Raw genomic sequence first — 17,159 nt, forward strand, 5'->3', positions numbered from 1 at the left:
AGAAGTTGATTTCCTTTTCTATATTAGTTAGAGTATGATTCATGTAAGAGTCCCGTGTTTCCTTAGATATGGGATTGGTGTCCTAGTTGTGTTTGGTTGTGTCTCTTTAGATCAGGGTATAAATATGGAGTAAGGGGTAATGTAATAGAGATATCAATCAATATCGAAACCAATTTTTACTCCTATTTGCATCTACTTACTTTTCGGCGACTTCGTCAATTTGCATACTTTTTCCCTTTTTACGAGTTCTCATTGATTCGGCGAGCTGCATCGTTTCAATACGACCTTCGGCGATTCTCGAGTTCCGCGTGAACACCTCTTGGCCGTGACTTCCGGGCGTATCGCTGTTGTCAGGACCAAAGTGTTCGTATCTTCATCCTTGTCGATTAGCAGGTCAAATCGACTGGCACGCTTTGGATATCGATTCGGGTATTAGCCCTTTGTGTTTGCAGATCCACTTTTGCATCAACATGAGCATGTACGGCAAATCTCCGCTCGTGGAAGAGAGCAAAGGACACAACATACCCTTTGGGCGGCGACGGCTTGTCCTTATCACCAGGTAGCTGCCACTCCTCGACGATGGACAACGGGCGAAGGAGGCCACGGTGGACAAGGCCCTCCAGGCATTGAGGGGTAATGTTGGATCTGCACCATGGCTCCATTGAAACAATGAGAAAGGGGGTGGACGCAAGCTCGACGGTGGCTGCGATGCGAATGCGAGCTGGACGACGGCAGCAATACGGGTGCGGGAGGCTCAGGTGATTGGCAGTGGAGGCTGTAGATGCAAAGGCAAGGAGGCAAAGTACGGAACCCTGGGGGCGAACCCCATGGTTTTATAGGGACGACGGATGCGAGAAGGGCAACCGTCCGCCTCGATCTCTAAGCCTGCCACGACACACCGCCGCGTCACATCATGGGATACGCGCCCGTGACCCCTATCCTTTCCCACTAGAATCGCACCGGACGGTTTGTCTTCCCAAGCGCACCAGACTCTTTTCCCATAGAGAGGATACAAGTCAAAAAGCTTCTTATCTGGCCCGCCTAGGCCCAGGAGTCCAAGGGCCGGCCCAACAGTCTCGACAGTTGTTCCAACAAGGGATGGGCCCACGAGCGACCAGGACTCAGGTACATGAGCATCAGTGGGGCCTCGATCCATAGTCGAGCCCTAGCCAGGCTGACCCTAGATGAAATCCCCACGAACAGGATACCAGGGTTCCCTTAAAACTATCCAGTTGACAAAAACCGAATCTCACAGCCCTACCCGCGAAGGGTCCGAAATTACCCCCCGGGCGATTCTGCTCGAATCACCCGGGGGCTCGGGGGCTACACCTGACGGGTGCGCTCGCGCGCACCCTCTGGCGAATCAAAATACCCCAGGTGATTCTGCCCAAATCACCCGGGGGCTCGGGGGCTACACCCGTCAGGTGCGCTCGCGCGCACCCTCTGGCAAGTCAAAACACCCCCGGGTGATTCTGTTCGAATCACCCGGGGGCTCAGGGGCTACTGTCGGGGACCTAATACCGGGGTACCCAACGAAGTGGAACTAATAACCATCAAACATTGACACTTTTGGTCAGACGAGAACACTACTGCGCTTCTTGCCCGAACGATGAAAGATTGGTTCCGCCTCGCCCGACCACCGAGGGCTGGCTCCGCCTTGCCCGACCACTGAGGGCTGGCTCCGCCTCGCCCGACCCCCGAGGGCTAGGCTCCATCTCTCCCGATGGCTAGGGGCAGGCTCTGCCTCGCCTGACGTCCGAGGGTGGGCTCCGCCTCAGCCCTGACCCCCAAGGGCTAGGCTCTGCCTCGCCCAATGGCTAAGGGCGGGCTTCTGCCTCGCCCGACGTCCATGGGCAGGCTCCGCCTCGCGCCGACGACTGCACCCTGATCCTTCATAAAGATGAGCACAGGGTACGATAGGACATTCGAGTCAACCGCAGTATCGAGGGCCATGCCCTATACGCCTGCAGTAAGGCACCGCCAGGACACGATGGGACGGACGCTTTAAGCCCTTTCCGACCTAACAGTGCCCGAACAGTGTTGTAGGCGCCTGACTTTTATCCCACATTGTTGTAGGCGCCGCCATCAGCCCTCTGACTGCGGATACTAACACAAACATACGACAACCACTACGATCCAAGACATAATTCACATCACCTACAGTGACGGACGTAGGGTCAGTTCCCCGTCTACTCCCCGAAGGGTCGGCAGCTTGGCCCTCTGACACGCCGCACCCTTCCGCCGGCGTAGGATGGGACGCACCCACTTGCTGACAAAAGCCAGGGCATGGCCCTATAAGGATCAGCAAACACGCCATCCCCTTGGACTGGTCTACCATGTTAGTAGGGTAGGCACACGGGAAAAGGAAGACCCGGCTCCTCCTGAAGGACCTTCTCCACCTTTAGTTTTTTCCTCTTTCTCTCATCTATAATCCTCTGCTCTCCCTTGGTCTATAAAAGGGAGGGCAGGGCACCCCACTGAAGAGACCGACTTTTGACGGAATCAATTCAACATAACACACAGCCAAGCAGCAATCGAGCTCTTGGCGTCCTTTCGACCATTCCATCAGAGACTTGGGACCTATCCCTCTCTCGATCGTTTGTGCCCCCTACTATGAACCTTTTTCAGGTACTAATAACACTGAGCAGCAGCAGACTGGACGTAGGGACATTCAGCCCTGAACCAGTATAAACCTTGTGTCCTTTAGTGCACCATCCGGGCCTAACGCGCAACAATTATAAATTTACTAGCCGGTATTTGTTCGAAACACCGACATCTGAAATGCCTGAAACACTTGAAACATAGCGTCGCCACGCGGCCACACCTACCTGGTGGAGAACTCCAATAGCCAACAAGCTCGAGGGTTAGAGGGATGTTGAGAGCAACGGTCCAGCATACACTCTAGGCGCAACGCATAGGCCTCTCCTTCCTAATGACGGACGCGCTGGATGGGGCACAGGCACAGGCACAGGGCTCCCTAGCGTGTAGGCCTCCAGTGCCTCTCCTTCTGTGACGGGCGAGGTGAATGGGGGCAAAGGCGCGGAGCCTGAAGTAGCGTGGGATGTGGCCAGGCGCGACGGCGGAGAAGAAGGCGAGCGAGAGGTGCTGCGAAGAGTGCGCAGTCGCGGCGCTGCGGTAATTTTGTTAAGAAATTGCGGTGCCTAAAGAGGGCGGATATAGAAGCGAATAAAAAAGCCTCGTGGGCGTCGCGGCCCACCAACGAGGCAGTCGGTGTTAAGAGTTGGGGAGTCGATACATCATATTTTCCAGATATAAGTGTGGCAAATCGAACTCGCGTATTAGTTGATCAGATAGAGTTTTTCGAAAACAAAATGCACCTAATGTTTTTATTATGGGCCTGGACTGCTTCCTCCTAGTGGTTGTTAATGGGCTCCTGGGCCGAAGGAGGGTCCATGCTACTCGTCTCGTCTTCTTCCTCCGTCCCTTCTTCTCCTTGGCTGGCCTTTCCGCGCCGCAGTCGTTGGTTAAGGCGGGGATGGCGGCGCCGCTCCTCTTCTACGACCTCAGCCTCCTCCCGTCCTCCTTCTCCTCCTCCGGTGACGGCGGCGATGGCAACTCCAACTCCTCTTCCTCCTCCCGCCTCCAACTCTTAGCCGCCACGGCTCGCGCTCTCGAGCTCGGCTACGCCGCCGTCGCTCTCGACCACCCCCACCGCGGCCTCCTCGCCGACTCCCACCGCTGCCGCACCGATCCTTTCGCGCCCCTCTCCTCTCTCCCGCTCCCATCCTCCGCCGCTCTCCATCGCCGCCGCCTCGCCTCCCCCGCCTCCGAGCCCTTCCGCCAGTACACCCGCATCACCCTCTCCCTCGATTCCGCTGCAGCCACCGCTTCCGCGCTCGCCCCCTCCGCCTCCCGCCTCCTCCGCACCTACGATCTCGTCGCAGCCCGCCCCCTCACCCAGGCCGCATTCGATCACCTCTGTCAGGCACCCCTCTCAGCTCAACACCTTGATCTCATCTCCATCGATTTCTCCTCCCACGGTAAGCTGCCCTTCCGCATCAAGCCCCCAATGCTCAAACTTGCCCTGCAAAAGGGGCTGCATTTCGAGATTGCCTACTCCCCACTCATTTCTACTGACGTCAATGCCAAGAGGAACCTCATAGCTGAAGTCAAGGTCAATGTTATTCTACTCCTACCCAATGACCCAACATTGTTTTCCCTTCGTGATAACGCCTTGCTCTCTTGAGAAAATCACCTATTTTCAGACATCATATGGTACATACAACTTTTATATATCTATAATAATACATTTTATTTTCAGCTTTTGGTGGACTGGACTAAAGGAAAAAATCTCATCATCTCAAGCGCTGCTCATACTGCTTCCCAGATCAGAGGCCCCTATGATGTCATCAACCTATCTGCTTATTTACTTGGCATTCCCATTGACCGAGCAAAAGCTGCTATGTCCTCAAACTGCAGGTGAGCTATTCTTTTGTCAAGCCCCTTGTCTCAGAAATCATGCGTGGTAGCCAGCCATTCTGTCAATTTACGCTACTGATTGGGTTAGTTTTGGCTCGTGCAGTAACCCCTGTGCAAAGAGCATCTTTTGCTGTTAAAATATAGCAGCCTTTGTTTTATTGAGTTTCAGCTCTCTGATTGCAACCTGGAACCAGCCATTCTGTCAATTTATGCTACCTATTTTCCATTTAAAAATACAGCAAATGTTGCTTGAATTGTGATGCGATTTTGTGCCATATTCTCATTGTCAGGTCACTTGTTTTGAAGGCTATAAGGAAGAAACACTTCTACAAAGAAACAATTAGAGTTGCCAGACTATTACCAAATGAAGAGTTGACTTCAACAAAATTCAAGCTTGCTGATTGGATTGGTTGGAATTCTGTACCGTCTGAAGTAGGAGCAAATCAGCTGGAACCTTCTTCCAACCTTGATGAACTTCCTGGTTCACCCATATGTGGTGTAATAGAAGGTTCACACGAAAAACCTCACAATCCTGATGTGTCTGTCTTTGCTAAACTGTCAGAACAACCTAGTGATCAAGATCAAATCCCATCCGAAACTCAAGAAGAGACACTACAAGTTGACAGAACTGAAGTCCTGACAGATTGTGGCCAATCTATCTTGCCAGCATCTTTCAATTATCAGAATGCTATACTTGAGAAGGCCGAAAACAATGAAGTTTTTGTGAATCCTTTTGTGCAGCCTGGTACAGGTTGTTTTGCTGACCCAAAAATTAACGCCAAGCATGTTGAATTCGTGCAGGATGCAATGGAAGTAGATACAATAGAATCATGTAGGCCAAAACTCGTTGTCGGTGACAATATTCCTTCAACCTCTGATACTAGTACGAAGCTAGCATGTTCTGCTCTTCCCCATGGCATAGAGCTTTCTGGTACTAGTCTTGAGGATCAGGGGCCAAGTCACTCTAGTGAAATGCTAGCTAATGATAAGTCTTATATGAAATATCACACTGATTGCACCTCTGGTGTGAGTGAGGTTCATGAAATTTCTTCTGGTGCTGATGTTTGGCCTGAGGACAAGGATTCAGACAGGTCTAATGGAATGCAAGCTGATAATGTGGCTTGCAGAGGTACTTCAGAACCACTGGAGTGTCCCCTATGTGGGGTAGATGACAAGGCACCATCCGATCTTTCATTTCACTCAAGTCATGAATTATGCAGGGATGTTATAATTCAGCCGAAAGTTATGGAGGGAAAAGTAGAGCAAAGTAGGGATGAAAACATAGTACAAACTGTGGAAAATGAAGCAGAATCCGTTGACACAAAAATAAGAACATCTATTTCAGTGGAACCTGCGTCCCATGATCAGGAGATCAGCTCAACTATTCATACAAGAAGCACTGGTGCAAGCTGTGAAAGTGATGAGCTGAAAGAACAGAATTCTAAGGACATAAATGCTTCTTTGGATAAAAGTATTGCTAAAACACATGAGCTACTTCTAAAATTTCCTTATCCAAGTGGTAAGGCTGGGATGTCCACAGTCAGATCAGGTAAGATATGATGCCTTGACTATTCTTTTTTAAAAAAAATTTGGAACACTCCTAATCTTTCTACTCTTTAATATTCAGAATTGTTTCATTTATTTACGGTGCATACTGCCGTTTTGTGTTGCATACCTTTTTTTTTCCTCTGTTAATTCTCTAGTTTCTTGAGATGATACAATGGGGTTTCTGTCATCTTTCTTTTATAAGGGAAAGGCAATCAGAAGGATACTCCTTGTTCCTTGCCTCGTTTACATATTTTGTTATAGATTAAAAATAAACTTCCTTTTGGAGAGGGGGGGGGGGGGGTTATCATCTTGTTTCGTGAAAAGGATTTGATTCTGTAGAAAACAAAAAATAAGTTGATATTATATCTATCTTCTAAACAAGTCTAAATTATTATTGGTTTTGCAGAAAAGCGAAGACATAAACTAAGGCCGCACCATCCAGCTTATCTTCCTTTCTTGGGCTTCCTTCGGTCCGTTTGTTTCAAGAAGAAAATATGCAAAGTAAGAGGACTAATCAAACGTGCATGAGGTTTTATTTCACTCTGACAGGAGTTTGCTGTCAATTACCATCCCTGAATCATTATGTTACAAGGGAAGATCAAGAAATCTCGTTTTAAAGTTTTGATCTGAAATGCAAATCCGTTTACCAATCAGTTGTATTGTACATATGGTCATATGGAAAACAGAGCCATACCTGAAAGGTGGAAAATTTTCTTTTTTGGTTCGTCCATATGTAACCTAGGTCTAACTTTCCCCAGTGCCACTACAAATCTCAACTTTCATGTTTTGTACAGTAAAACTCTCCTTTTGGTTCCTACTTTCATGTTTGGTGACTTTGATCAAATTAACATTGGACAAATTAAGATACATACTGATCTGACCAATGACTAATGGGACTGGCAGTTTCACCTGGCTCACTACCTTTAATACACAAGCTCATAAAATCTGGTGAATATTGCAGTAGATATGTTTTAAGTTTGACCATTGACTGATAGTACCATGGTTCTGGAAATAAAAAGAAATATAGGTTAGGGAAAACTAGTGTTGGTTTTACTGTTTCACAAATGTGCAAAGTTGCAGTAACAATCTGATTTATCTTTTTTCACTTAGCAGGCTTAGTAATTCTGCATTAATTTGATTCTTATTAGGTAGTTACATTCTTACCAAGTATTGTTGACTTTATTGTAAATGGAACAGAAACATTTGGCTGCATGTTTGCTCATGAAGTGTTCTGTCATGCTAACACTGAACGCTGAAATTAGGAGGATATTAAACTATTAGCTCAATCCTTTGATCAGCCTGCCATGGGTCTATCTGACACTTAATTCTTCACTGCCTGTGAAACATGATTTCATATATTCTTGTTGAAATAGATATTGTTGGCATTTGTTGCTAGATCCTTATTACAGGATGCTCTACACTAACAAATGTGTATAATCATCAATGTTGGTGTATGCATATGTACCTAAAAGAAAATCCATTTGAAAGTGTTTGCATGTCTAGCCTTGAAACACCTTACATATAGCACCTCAATTGGAGCAGCTTCTTCCTTGCTTAACTGAAAATAAACCTGCACGTGACCACCATGTATGGCCATTATGTTATTCTTAGGCTTTGTAGGCTCTCTGAAGTAGCATTATGTTATTCCTACTCATCCTGATATCCTCTATACCTAACAATACTGAAGCAGTAAAAATGTTATGTTTTATAGTGATTGCCTTGAAATAATATGAAGCAATGGCTACTAAAACTGGATTCATCATATAATTTTTTTATACAAAATGTAATGTCATTTTAGTACCTGGCACGGTGGAGCCTGCAAATATAAATTTTTGTAAACAGACATTGTAGCATATGGTGCTCCCATGTTGCCATAGTATAGCAAATCAACTACAAGATGAACCAGCTATGCTGTTCTCAAATGCCTCTGGAAAGATTGAGTTGGATGTGCATATTTCTTGTTTTCTTTCATTTGTACTTAGTATTCTATGGATGTAGTTTAGGGATTAAACATGAACTACTAACAATTTTCTCTTTAAAGATAGACTGTATTGGAAGGGAAGATAAGTGCAGATAAAGTACAGTAAGCTCCGCTTGCATTGCTGTGGCTTTTCAAAAGCATTTGTTTCCTGATTTTGGATGCAGTAACAGTTAATAGCATTATTTTTGGAGGCCAAACAGCAATATCCTATTATAATGGTATAAGATTCCACTATAACTAGTTAGCTATTACAGCATAGCACATGAACCATGAAATGACCATGCTTCTATTTGATGTGAAAAGTTTCTAGAGACCATGATCGTGATAAAAAGCCATAGCCATACCCCACCACACTTGCACCTGGAGGAAGATTTGGGGCAGGACCAAAATCTTTCCTCCATATGACACATCCCACCAGAACACAAGGTCTTATCAGCCTCCATCTATGTGGCCTCCTTCAGCTAAAGCTTATTACATTTGAAATGGCCGGTTGGTTATTCTTAACTTCATTTCATTTGAATAGTGATTTGCAATTTTATATTAGGCATCCTATTGGAGTTAAATGAACTTCTCTGTACTTGAATACCAATTATTTCAATAGCTGTGTATCTATGTAGTCTGTCAATAAATTCTCCGTGCACATCAACTAAACAATCATTGCATCACCACTCATGCTATAGTGGTGTGACTATTCTTATAGTTGACCTAGTAGAAGAAAAGGAAAATCTAGGAGAACTGCACGCTATCCTATCACTCCCACTTGTTTTCATTATCTTACATGAATGATTTGTTGATGTGTTGCTTGACAAAGAGGCATTGGCTTATGAAATACTTGTTTTTCTCTTTCTATGCAGTGAATTGTCAGTGGTTTAATGTGTGGTTGCTTTGGTATCTTGAAATCGATGCAGGTGGCATGTAAAAGGAAGTCGTAAGAATTGTGGTGTGCAAAAGCAATTTGGCTCATGTCAAAGGACAATAGATCTATGGTGCCCTTTGACTTTATCTTGTCGGTTGGCTAAGGCCACTTCAAGTCGTCAGGGCATATGGCTATGTCAACGTGACACGCAATTCTTGAGTGGGCTACTGTAGGGATTCACGAGAAGCTGCGGCCACAATAGGAGCAGGGAGTGCTGGGATTGGTGCAAGGACACTCCAGTGATGTTACCAACGAATTGCCAACTGAAAACAGCGTCCTGGGTCAATAGCAGGAAACTTGTGCCCAATAGTTGCTCGAAACAAAACTGATTCTTGCGGGGCTCAGCCTTGCTGTAGGCTGCATTATTCAAATGCGGTATCATACCATTTCTTCCTTCCCCACCAAAAATCTTGCGAGATGTCACTTCTGATTTTGGAAGCTCATCATATGAGCCAGTGCGGTGGACTTTGTAGGGACAAAGCCTTTTCAAGGGATGCTTTTGCGTTTAATTGCGATCATCATTTGGTGAGCTTCCTTTGCAATGACCTTTGTTTCTCGAAACCTGGGTGTAAATGAACTAACTGCATGGAAAATCTTGGGAGATGTCACTTCTGATTTTGGAAGCTCATCATATGAGTCCCAGTGCGGTGGACTTTGTAGGGACCCAAGTCTTTTCGAGGATGCTTTTGCATTTAATTGCGACCATCATTCGGTGAACTTCCTTTGCAATGATCTTTGTTTCTCCAAATCTGGATGTAAATGAACTAACTGCATGTGTTGCTTACCTTTGCATATGTGTCCTGCATCACATTACTCTGACTAGGGAATGATGGGGGATGCTAGAATCAGGCAAATATTTTGCATGTTGATCCCCTCCCCAGAACCTGGACCCATACATGGAGTGGTAGTGGTAGGTCCTTTCCCTTAGTTGCGGTGTGGTCAACTGCAAGTTGAGCATGTGTCTGTCCTGGTGTAACAGCAGCACAGGGCATATGGGATGGGAGTATCATTTTAAGGATATCAGTGGAACCGAAAAGGTATAAGCGATATCTCCAACTTACTCATGTCTCCTTGAAAAATAGAAATTTAGATAGAATCATGAGCACTATTTTCCTTAATCATTTTCGATTTCCAGCGTTGGTGTTGCTCATGTGCTGTGCTCACAATCTATTGAGATTCTCATTGTCAGAACGTACACATGCATTGTGGTTTTGGTGCTAGCTGCATTGATCCAATTCCTTGGCGCATAACATGGAGAATTCCTGCCTGCATTGTGGTTGTGCAGTGCACGCCCAAAATTCAGTAAAGCTGCTGCTGCGCTTGTATGCGCACCAGCTTACTTTTGTTAGGTTGTGGCAGCTAGCCGTGGATGCAGCACTAGCACCTGTACATGGCTCATTGTGTATGTATGTATGTTGGTCTCCATCTCCTCCTGTTGCATGTGTTTGTTCAAGTCTATAAAACCCAAGAGGGCCTGCCTGCCTGTCAGCTGTCACCACATACTACCGATCGAGATACATACATTAGCAGCACCCATAGGCCACAGCCATGTATCAGCAACACCATCACTGGGCAAATTCCACATGTTATTGCGTTGATGGTGAGCTCAAAGCTGGTGATGCGATCCTTTCCTCTCGGCCAGACGCCTTGCTTGCCGATGGAGGAGCATTCCTGCCTTCTCCATTGCTGCCGCCGCCGTCGAGCTACATGCCTCATCACTATTCGCAGCAGGCCCCTGCCATTGTTCCTCCACCCATGGACAGCCAGCTGCACGCCATCACCCACTTGTCCCAGGCGTCGTCGTCAGACATGGCTGCAGCAACGTCCTCGTCGACGTTTCGCCGGGCGTTGAGCACGGGAGACCTCATCGTCCGGGACCGGGAGGAGGAGCAAAGGGTGCCGGTGGCGGCAAGGTACAGCGCGGAGGAGCGGCGGGAGCGCATCGACAAGTACCGGAGCAAGCGCAACCAACGCAACTTCCAAAAGAAGATCACGGTCTGCCTGCTGCAACATATATATTGGTTTGGTTGGTTTCAGCTAGCTATAGCTGCTTCCTCTAACATACGCAAATGAATGGCGGCGCATGCAGTACGCGTGCAGGAAGACGCTCGCAGACAGTCGTCCCCGGGTGAAGGGCCGCTTCGCGCGCAACGGCGGCGACTACACAGAGACGGAGGCGGATGCAGTTGCAGACCACCATGTTCATGTCCCAGCAGCAGCACATCAGTCAGAGTCAGAGTCAGACTCGCCGGCGGCAACAACAGCAGCGCCGGAGTGGTGGCCGGCAGTGCAGGAGGAGGGCATCAACCTAGCAGAGCTCTGTGCCGACGACGACGAGATGTTGGCCGCCTACCTTGGAGTCTCCTCCATCAGTATAGCTGATCATCACTACAGCTGCCACCCATAGATAGATAGATGCATCAGTGCATGAGTAGAAATGCTGCTCGCTTTAATTTATATTTTATATATTGCTTTTTCCCTTCTGCTAGTTAACTTCATATACATCTCTGCACGGGATTTTCTTTTACTAGAAAGAATTTGATATTGCCTTTCGCTTTATTTTATATATAACTTTTCTTTTATATATTGCCTCTGCTCGTTGTTTATTTCCTGATCAATCGTATCCATGAGTGTGATGCACACAAGACAACATTTGTGTACTAGTCTTGTACATACATGATTTAAGAGCTTTGTTACTGTACTTGGGAGGAACCAGCGGTCCCTCCCTAAAAAAATATTGCCAGCAGTTAATTGTACTCAAGGTTACTTTAGTACTTTTAGCCAGTCATTAACTCTAATTGACGTTCCTTTTTCTTTAGCGCATGAAATTCACGATCTCAAGACCACGCCGCCGCCGCCGCCGTCCGCGTCGCCGGCGCTCGCCTCCCTGAGTCGTAGTTGCTCCCACCTGATGTTCGACTTTAAACTGTTGAAATATCTGGTTCCCAATCCATGTATTGCTGGTATATCTTCCGGTGTGGTGTACACGTGATTTGCTCATCAAGTCAGAAGGTTGTTGCGGCTCCTTAGATTAGACTCTAGTTTGTTGTAGTCTTGTATTGTAAGTCAGTAGAGATAGAGATAAGATGTATCTACTTGCTGTACAAGATGTAAGCCACGCCGGGGGCTTTTCCTAGCTCTATTTAACACGGAGCCGTGACCAGAGAAGGATCACGTTACAACCATTTTCACATAAACCTGCCACAGACATGCCGGCCGCCGCAAGGCGAACCTGAGGGCTCGGTACTTTTGACTATCAAAGCCAAAGCGCATGGAGTGGTGGGGCTCCTGGCAGGAGGCCGCCGATGTGATGGGGATCACCATGCAGCCTATTCGTTTCGTCGTAAACTGTGGATTATTAACTGCTGACTGATTTAGTGTGAGAGAAAAATATTGTTCCAGCTTATAATCAACGATCGTATATGAGCAAGCGAACAGGCTAATGGATTGCGGCATGGCGCAGACCGGGCTGTGACTGACAAAATGAACCACCTGCACCCAACCATCCTGGAGAGGCAGCGATCTCAATTGCAAGGCAGATTACGGTCAATCCCAACTCAGCAAATCGAGGTTTTTTTTTTTTTTGAAACGGAACCGGCAGGAGAGCTGCCTATTGTATTAAAAAGAAGGGAGTCTAGAAAGGCACTGTATAAACATATACAATTGTGTACAAAGGGCAAAAAGCCCGACACACTCCACCTCAGATGGCCTCAAATCACACGCGCAATAATAAATTGGAGATATGGTTTGCTTTCGCCATTGCCCACAAGCCAGCCTCTTCCTTTATCTTCTGGAGGAGATGCATTGGTGCAGATTCTTTACGCTCAAAGATTCTTGCATTTCTTTCATTCCACACCTCTCAACAAACAAGAATGATAATGGAGCGTAGTCCTCACCTCGCCGTCGAAGGTGTTCAATCTAAGTTTTTCCACCAAGTTTGTACGGAGTCTCCTAGCACCCAGGCGGAAGGTCGGAGGTGTTCGTTGCCTAGCCATATTGCAAAGTGTAACGATAGTCTTGAAAGAGATGGACTCCAGATTCTCGACTGTGTCTGCAAAGAGGACACACACCATTATTTGGCCATGCTCGCGCTTGTAGTCCTATCAGAGGTCCAGATTCTGTTTTGGATGGCGAGCCACCCAGAGAACTTGCATTTTGGTGGCGCCCAGACTTTCCAAATCAGTCATTTGAAATTGGTCGTCGTTGATCCAATGAATTGCGTGTGGTAGGCTGATCCTGTTGTAAATTTTCCATCCGTCGTGAAATTCCAAATGATGTTGTCTTTCCTGTCTGATTGGAGCTGAAAGTGGTTTAGGGCGTGCCAAAGCTAGACATACTCCACAAAGTGTTGGGAAGTGAAACCTGCATGCCACAGGTCTATGTCCCTAATCCAGGCTCTGTTGTGCAAAGCTTCGTTGAGTGACTTGTTTTTATTTTTTGAAATTTGGAACATATTTGGCTGCTAGATCTTGGGGCCTTTGACCTTGGAGCCATGCGCTGCTCCAGAAGGATGTTCTCCTACCGTCGCCAACTGTGATTGATGTTGCCGCAGCGAATAGGAGCCTATCAGTCGTGTCACATGGTGTGTCTGAGTTGGTTAGCGGCCTTCTTTCTCTCCTCCCATTCTTTCCATAGCCATCTGAGACGTAGTGCTCTTGCAAATTTTCCAAGATGTAGAATGCCGAGACCCCCTAGATTCAGTTGGTCTTGTGGAACGTGGCCAATTCACTTTGCATTTCCCCCCAGTTAGCTTCACGGATCCAGCCCTAGAGGAAACTCTTTCTAAGGTTATCAATTTCCTTCAGCGTGGCTTTAGGAGCTCTTAGGGATGTGAGGCAGTACACAGCTTGGGAGGTGAGTATTGCTTTGACTAAGCTGGACCTTCATGCATGGTTAATATTCTTGCCATTCCAAGCAGTCAGCTTGCTCATGGCCTTGTCAATGAGAGGCTGGAAATCGATCCTTCGCAATCTGGTGCTTGCTGGCAAGGCATTTGACGGTATCACCTCCTCGTAATTCCACATGAGCCCAGTGGCGATGAAGTCATACGCGTCCAGCAGCACGGGCCGGTGCCCAGGCCACGGCGGAAGTCATGTACGCGCCGACGACACTGACGGTAATCAAGATGGAGAATCCCAATTACTATTATATGTCCTTCCTATTAAATTAGGAACAGGTTGGGCTCACTTATTTCAAGGTTCTGGTCCACCACTTAAGTTCCGTCTAATTGGTTCTTCCTATTTTAAAACCATTAGATCTTACTAGATGAAGGGCTCTTATTATTTCCAAGCACTGTAAAATTTCACTTAAACATAAAATTGCCTGCATCAGCAGTTTATTTCCTTCTCAATGACTTTTGTTTTATATCTTTTACATGTTTCATTTTTCATTTAACAAAATATGTATGTGACCTTGTTGGTACTGTGAATACACAAATCCAAAAGTTATGTTTTTCTCTAGAATGATATGTTACATCTCAATCTCCATTATGAGAAGAAAAGAGATTTTATTTTTTCTACAAGTTTTCATAAGAGAAGAAGAATATAGATAAGTAAGGATCCACTTTTTTTTAGTGAAAACTAGGTCCAAAAGAATACACACACCTGCACAACCATTGCCTGCCTACACTAGATAACAACTTCCTGTCCCTAGCCAAGCCACACCCAACGTAGACGCACATAGCCATCGCTTAGCCTACCATGCCACAACGAAGCGCAGGCATTGAACGATAGTCAAAACAACCCTATGTAGTGCCACCATAGTCGCACCACCCCTACGCGGCATGCGAAAGGGGCAATGGCCAAGCACGACCGACACATGCTGACTTACGTCACGCGTTGTTGACCTAGCAGCAAGTCAGCCACACACATACACAAATGTAGTGTCACCGCCTGCCACATAAGTCGGGAGTGAGGTCTCTCTACCCATTACGGTATAGCCTATCATCTTCTCACTTATTTTTTTACTTGTGGAATGGATGAGTTGATCTAGCACTAACTTATTTGACACAAGCTAATAATTAGTATAGGTACAAGAAATGAGGTCATTTCACTGAATTTGAGAGATGATCATGCTTCACATCACCTAGATTTCCTTTCCTCAAACCAAACATCCTAATAGATTATGCATGTCTTTTTCATCAACTGTTAAGGTGCATGAAAATAATAATAAAAAAGAACGTGAGATTTTAATTCATGGAGAGGCATAAGAGGAAACACGTTAGAGGAGACAAGAACACCAGTTATCATATATAACACGATCTAACTAGTATATTTGTCGGCGGATTGGCAAATGTGCTCTAGTATCCATATATACAGTGTATTTGCTATTATAAGTATACCATAGCTGGAGCTTGCATTCACATGTTTCTCTCACGCAATGATCGATACGATATATACTTGTAGTAGTTTCTTCTAGGTATAGGTAGCTCTGGCCGGTCGAGGGGGGAGAGATGGATCGATTACAATATAATCCCATTGGATTTTCTTTCTTGTCTTCTTTCTTTGTAATTTGCATAGTTAATTTCTCCCAAGAATGCAGTAGCTGGTCTCACATGCATGATATGATGCTAGGCTACTGGCTAGCGTATCGACACAAGTCTCATCACTACTAGAGTTCAGGGTGTTAACACAATATATATATATATATATATATATATATATATATATATATATATATATATGTGTATATATATATATATATATATATATATATATATATATATATATATACATATCTATATATAGATATGTATATAGATATGTATGTATATACATATGTATATATAGATATGTATATATATATATATGTATATACATATGTATACATATACATATGTATATACATATGTATATATATATATATACATATGTATATATATAACTACTACCCTGTAGCTGGCTACAAAAATAATTTATTCTGTAGCCATTTTGACTTACGATAATTACTATATTAATTTATAAGATTATAGTAACTCCTTACTAAGTGAATTACTATAACGTTATGGTAAATATTCCCATGTGTTGAAATCAAGAGTGAAAAAAATGGAAACAAGGCTGGCTACGTATCAGTGCTTGATTCACTCTAGATCTTATCAAACGACGACATTTTTTAGTATTATCCTATACTAGGGAGCGTGCTCGTACGTTTCTACGGGACAACTAAATCTTTTGTACTAAAAACATACGGATCACACGATAAGATAACAATACTGTTAAATTAAATACCGAAGTCAAAGTGACATTTAATTCAAAAAGCAAAGTTCGTGAAATTAACACAGTCACGGAGAGCGCGACGTCGCAGACTCACAAACTCTACTGTATAGACTTTTTTGTGATACGGCTAAGATAATATTTTATATCGGCAAAAAGAATTCTACGATATCCATTTCTTTCGTGCACCAATAAATCCATGAATAAGTTCCGTTGCATCTCCATATAATCATGTACACACAGGTTCGAGTATATATGCAAATAGGTTCGTGCCCGTGCGTTGCTACGGGACAGCTAAACTTTTGTACTAAAAACACACGGATCGCATAATAAGATAACAATACTATAAAAGTATATGACCGACGTTAAAGTGACATTTAATCCAAAAAGCTATGTTCGTGAAATTTACAGTCACAGAGAGCGTGGCATCGCAGGCTCACAAACTCTACTGTGTAGATCTTTTCGTGATGCGGCTAAGATCATTTTTTATACCGGCGGGAAGAGATTTCTGATATCCATTTCTTTCGTGCGCCAACAAATCCACGAATAAGTTCCACCATATCTCCATACCATCATGTACACAGCGCTGACAAGCGAATTAGCCACAACTTATGTAATTAGTTTTATAATTAGCGCATATTTAGTCCTCCTAATTGATATCTAAAAATTCAATGTGACAGGGACTAAAGTTTAGTCCTAGGATCCAAACACCCTCTAACTCTGAACTCCTGTTGGCTGCTCACTTACACCACCATGCCTATGTGCCTGCACGTATATACTCTAATTCAGAATATCTAAGATGGTCTTTATTGTCAACCCTTTGAAAATATCATAACTTTAAAGTTGCCATTTATGTATGCTGTAGGATTAGGATGCTTTGCACTGATCCATGAAGGTGTCCATGAGAGTCAAAAATTTTGATGTCATTATGATGTCTAAGCTTACCAATCAGATAGAGACGAACTTGGTTGTTAAAATATTTTCAACACTGCTTTCACATACTCCCTCTGTCCCAAAATAGAATTCATTCTCACTTACGAGAAGTCAACTTTTTTTAACTTTG

At 44.9% G+C, this 17,159-nt stretch overlaps 2 protein-coding genes and 1 pseudogene across 4 annotated transcripts; 2 read left to right on the forward strand and 1 right to left on the reverse strand.

Moving 5' to 3' along the window:
• The first annotated feature begins 3,448 nt into the window (after positions 1-3,448).
• On the forward strand, positions 3,449-9,602 carry LOC136486028 (protein GAMETOPHYTE DEFECTIVE 1-like). 3 transcript variants are annotated; one of them, XM_066482798.1, is made up of 5 exons: positions 3,449-4,135; positions 4,283-4,440; positions 4,731-5,989; positions 6,395-6,489; positions 8,824-9,602. In XM_066482798.1, the coding sequence occupies exons 1-5, from the start codon at positions 3,497-3,499 to the stop codon at positions 8,824-8,826; spliced, it is 2,154 nt and encodes a 717-aa protein (XP_066338895.1). In that variant the 5' UTR covers positions 3,449-3,496; the 3' UTR covers positions 8,827-9,602. The 3 variants fall into 3 exon arrangements, with proteins under 3 accessions (XP_066338895.1, XP_066338894.1, XP_066338893.1); XM_066482797.1 differs by having other exon boundaries at positions 8,878-9,602; XM_066482796.1 differs by lacking the exon at positions 8,824-9,602 and having other exon boundaries at positions 6,395-8,809.
• Positions 9,603-9,789: 187 nt separating this feature from the next.
• Positions 9,790-11,963, forward strand: LOC136486029 (GATA transcription factor 25-like). The gene is made up of 3 exons (XM_066482799.1): positions 9,790-9,922; positions 10,021-10,880; positions 10,975-11,963. The coding sequence occupies exons 2-3, from the start codon at positions 10,434-10,436 to the stop codon at positions 11,290-11,292; spliced, it is 765 nt and encodes a 254-aa protein (XP_066338896.1). The 5' UTR covers positions 9,790-9,922; positions 10,021-10,433; the 3' UTR covers positions 11,293-11,963.
• The window catches only part of LOC136487304 (kinesin-like protein KIN-5A), a 28,716-nt pseudogene continuing 23,271 nt past the window's right edge, over positions 11,715-17,159 (reverse strand).

This window comes from Miscanthus floridulus, chromosome 10 (assembly GCF_019320115.1).
Source record: "Miscanthus floridulus cultivar M001 chromosome 10, ASM1932011v1, whole genome shotgun sequence".
NCBI lineage: Eukaryota > Viridiplantae > Streptophyta > Magnoliopsida > Poales > Poaceae > Miscanthus > Miscanthus floridulus.

Bases quoted from the DNA above. Each gene is read 5' to 3' on its own strand.
- LOC136486028 (XM_066482796.1), top strand. From the start codon at position 3,497: ATGGCGGCGCCGCTCCTCTTCTACGACCTCAGCCTCCTCCCGTCCTCC. The intron at 4,136-4,282 runs GTCAATGTTATT...TTTTATTTTCAG, and splicing joins ACCTCATAGCTGAAGTCAAG to CTTTTGGTGGACTGGACTAA. The intron at 4,441-4,730 runs GTGAGCTATTCT...TCTCATTGTCAG, and splicing joins GCTATGTCCTCAAACTGCAG to GTCACTTGTTTTGAAGGCTA.
- LOC136486029 (XM_066482799.1), top strand. From the start codon at position 10,434: ATGTATCAGCAACACCATCACTGGGCAAATTCCACATGTTATTGCGTT. The intron at 10,881-10,974 runs GTCTGCCTGCTG...CGGCGCATGCAG, and splicing joins ACTTCCAAAAGAAGATCACG to TACGCGTGCAGGAAGACGCT.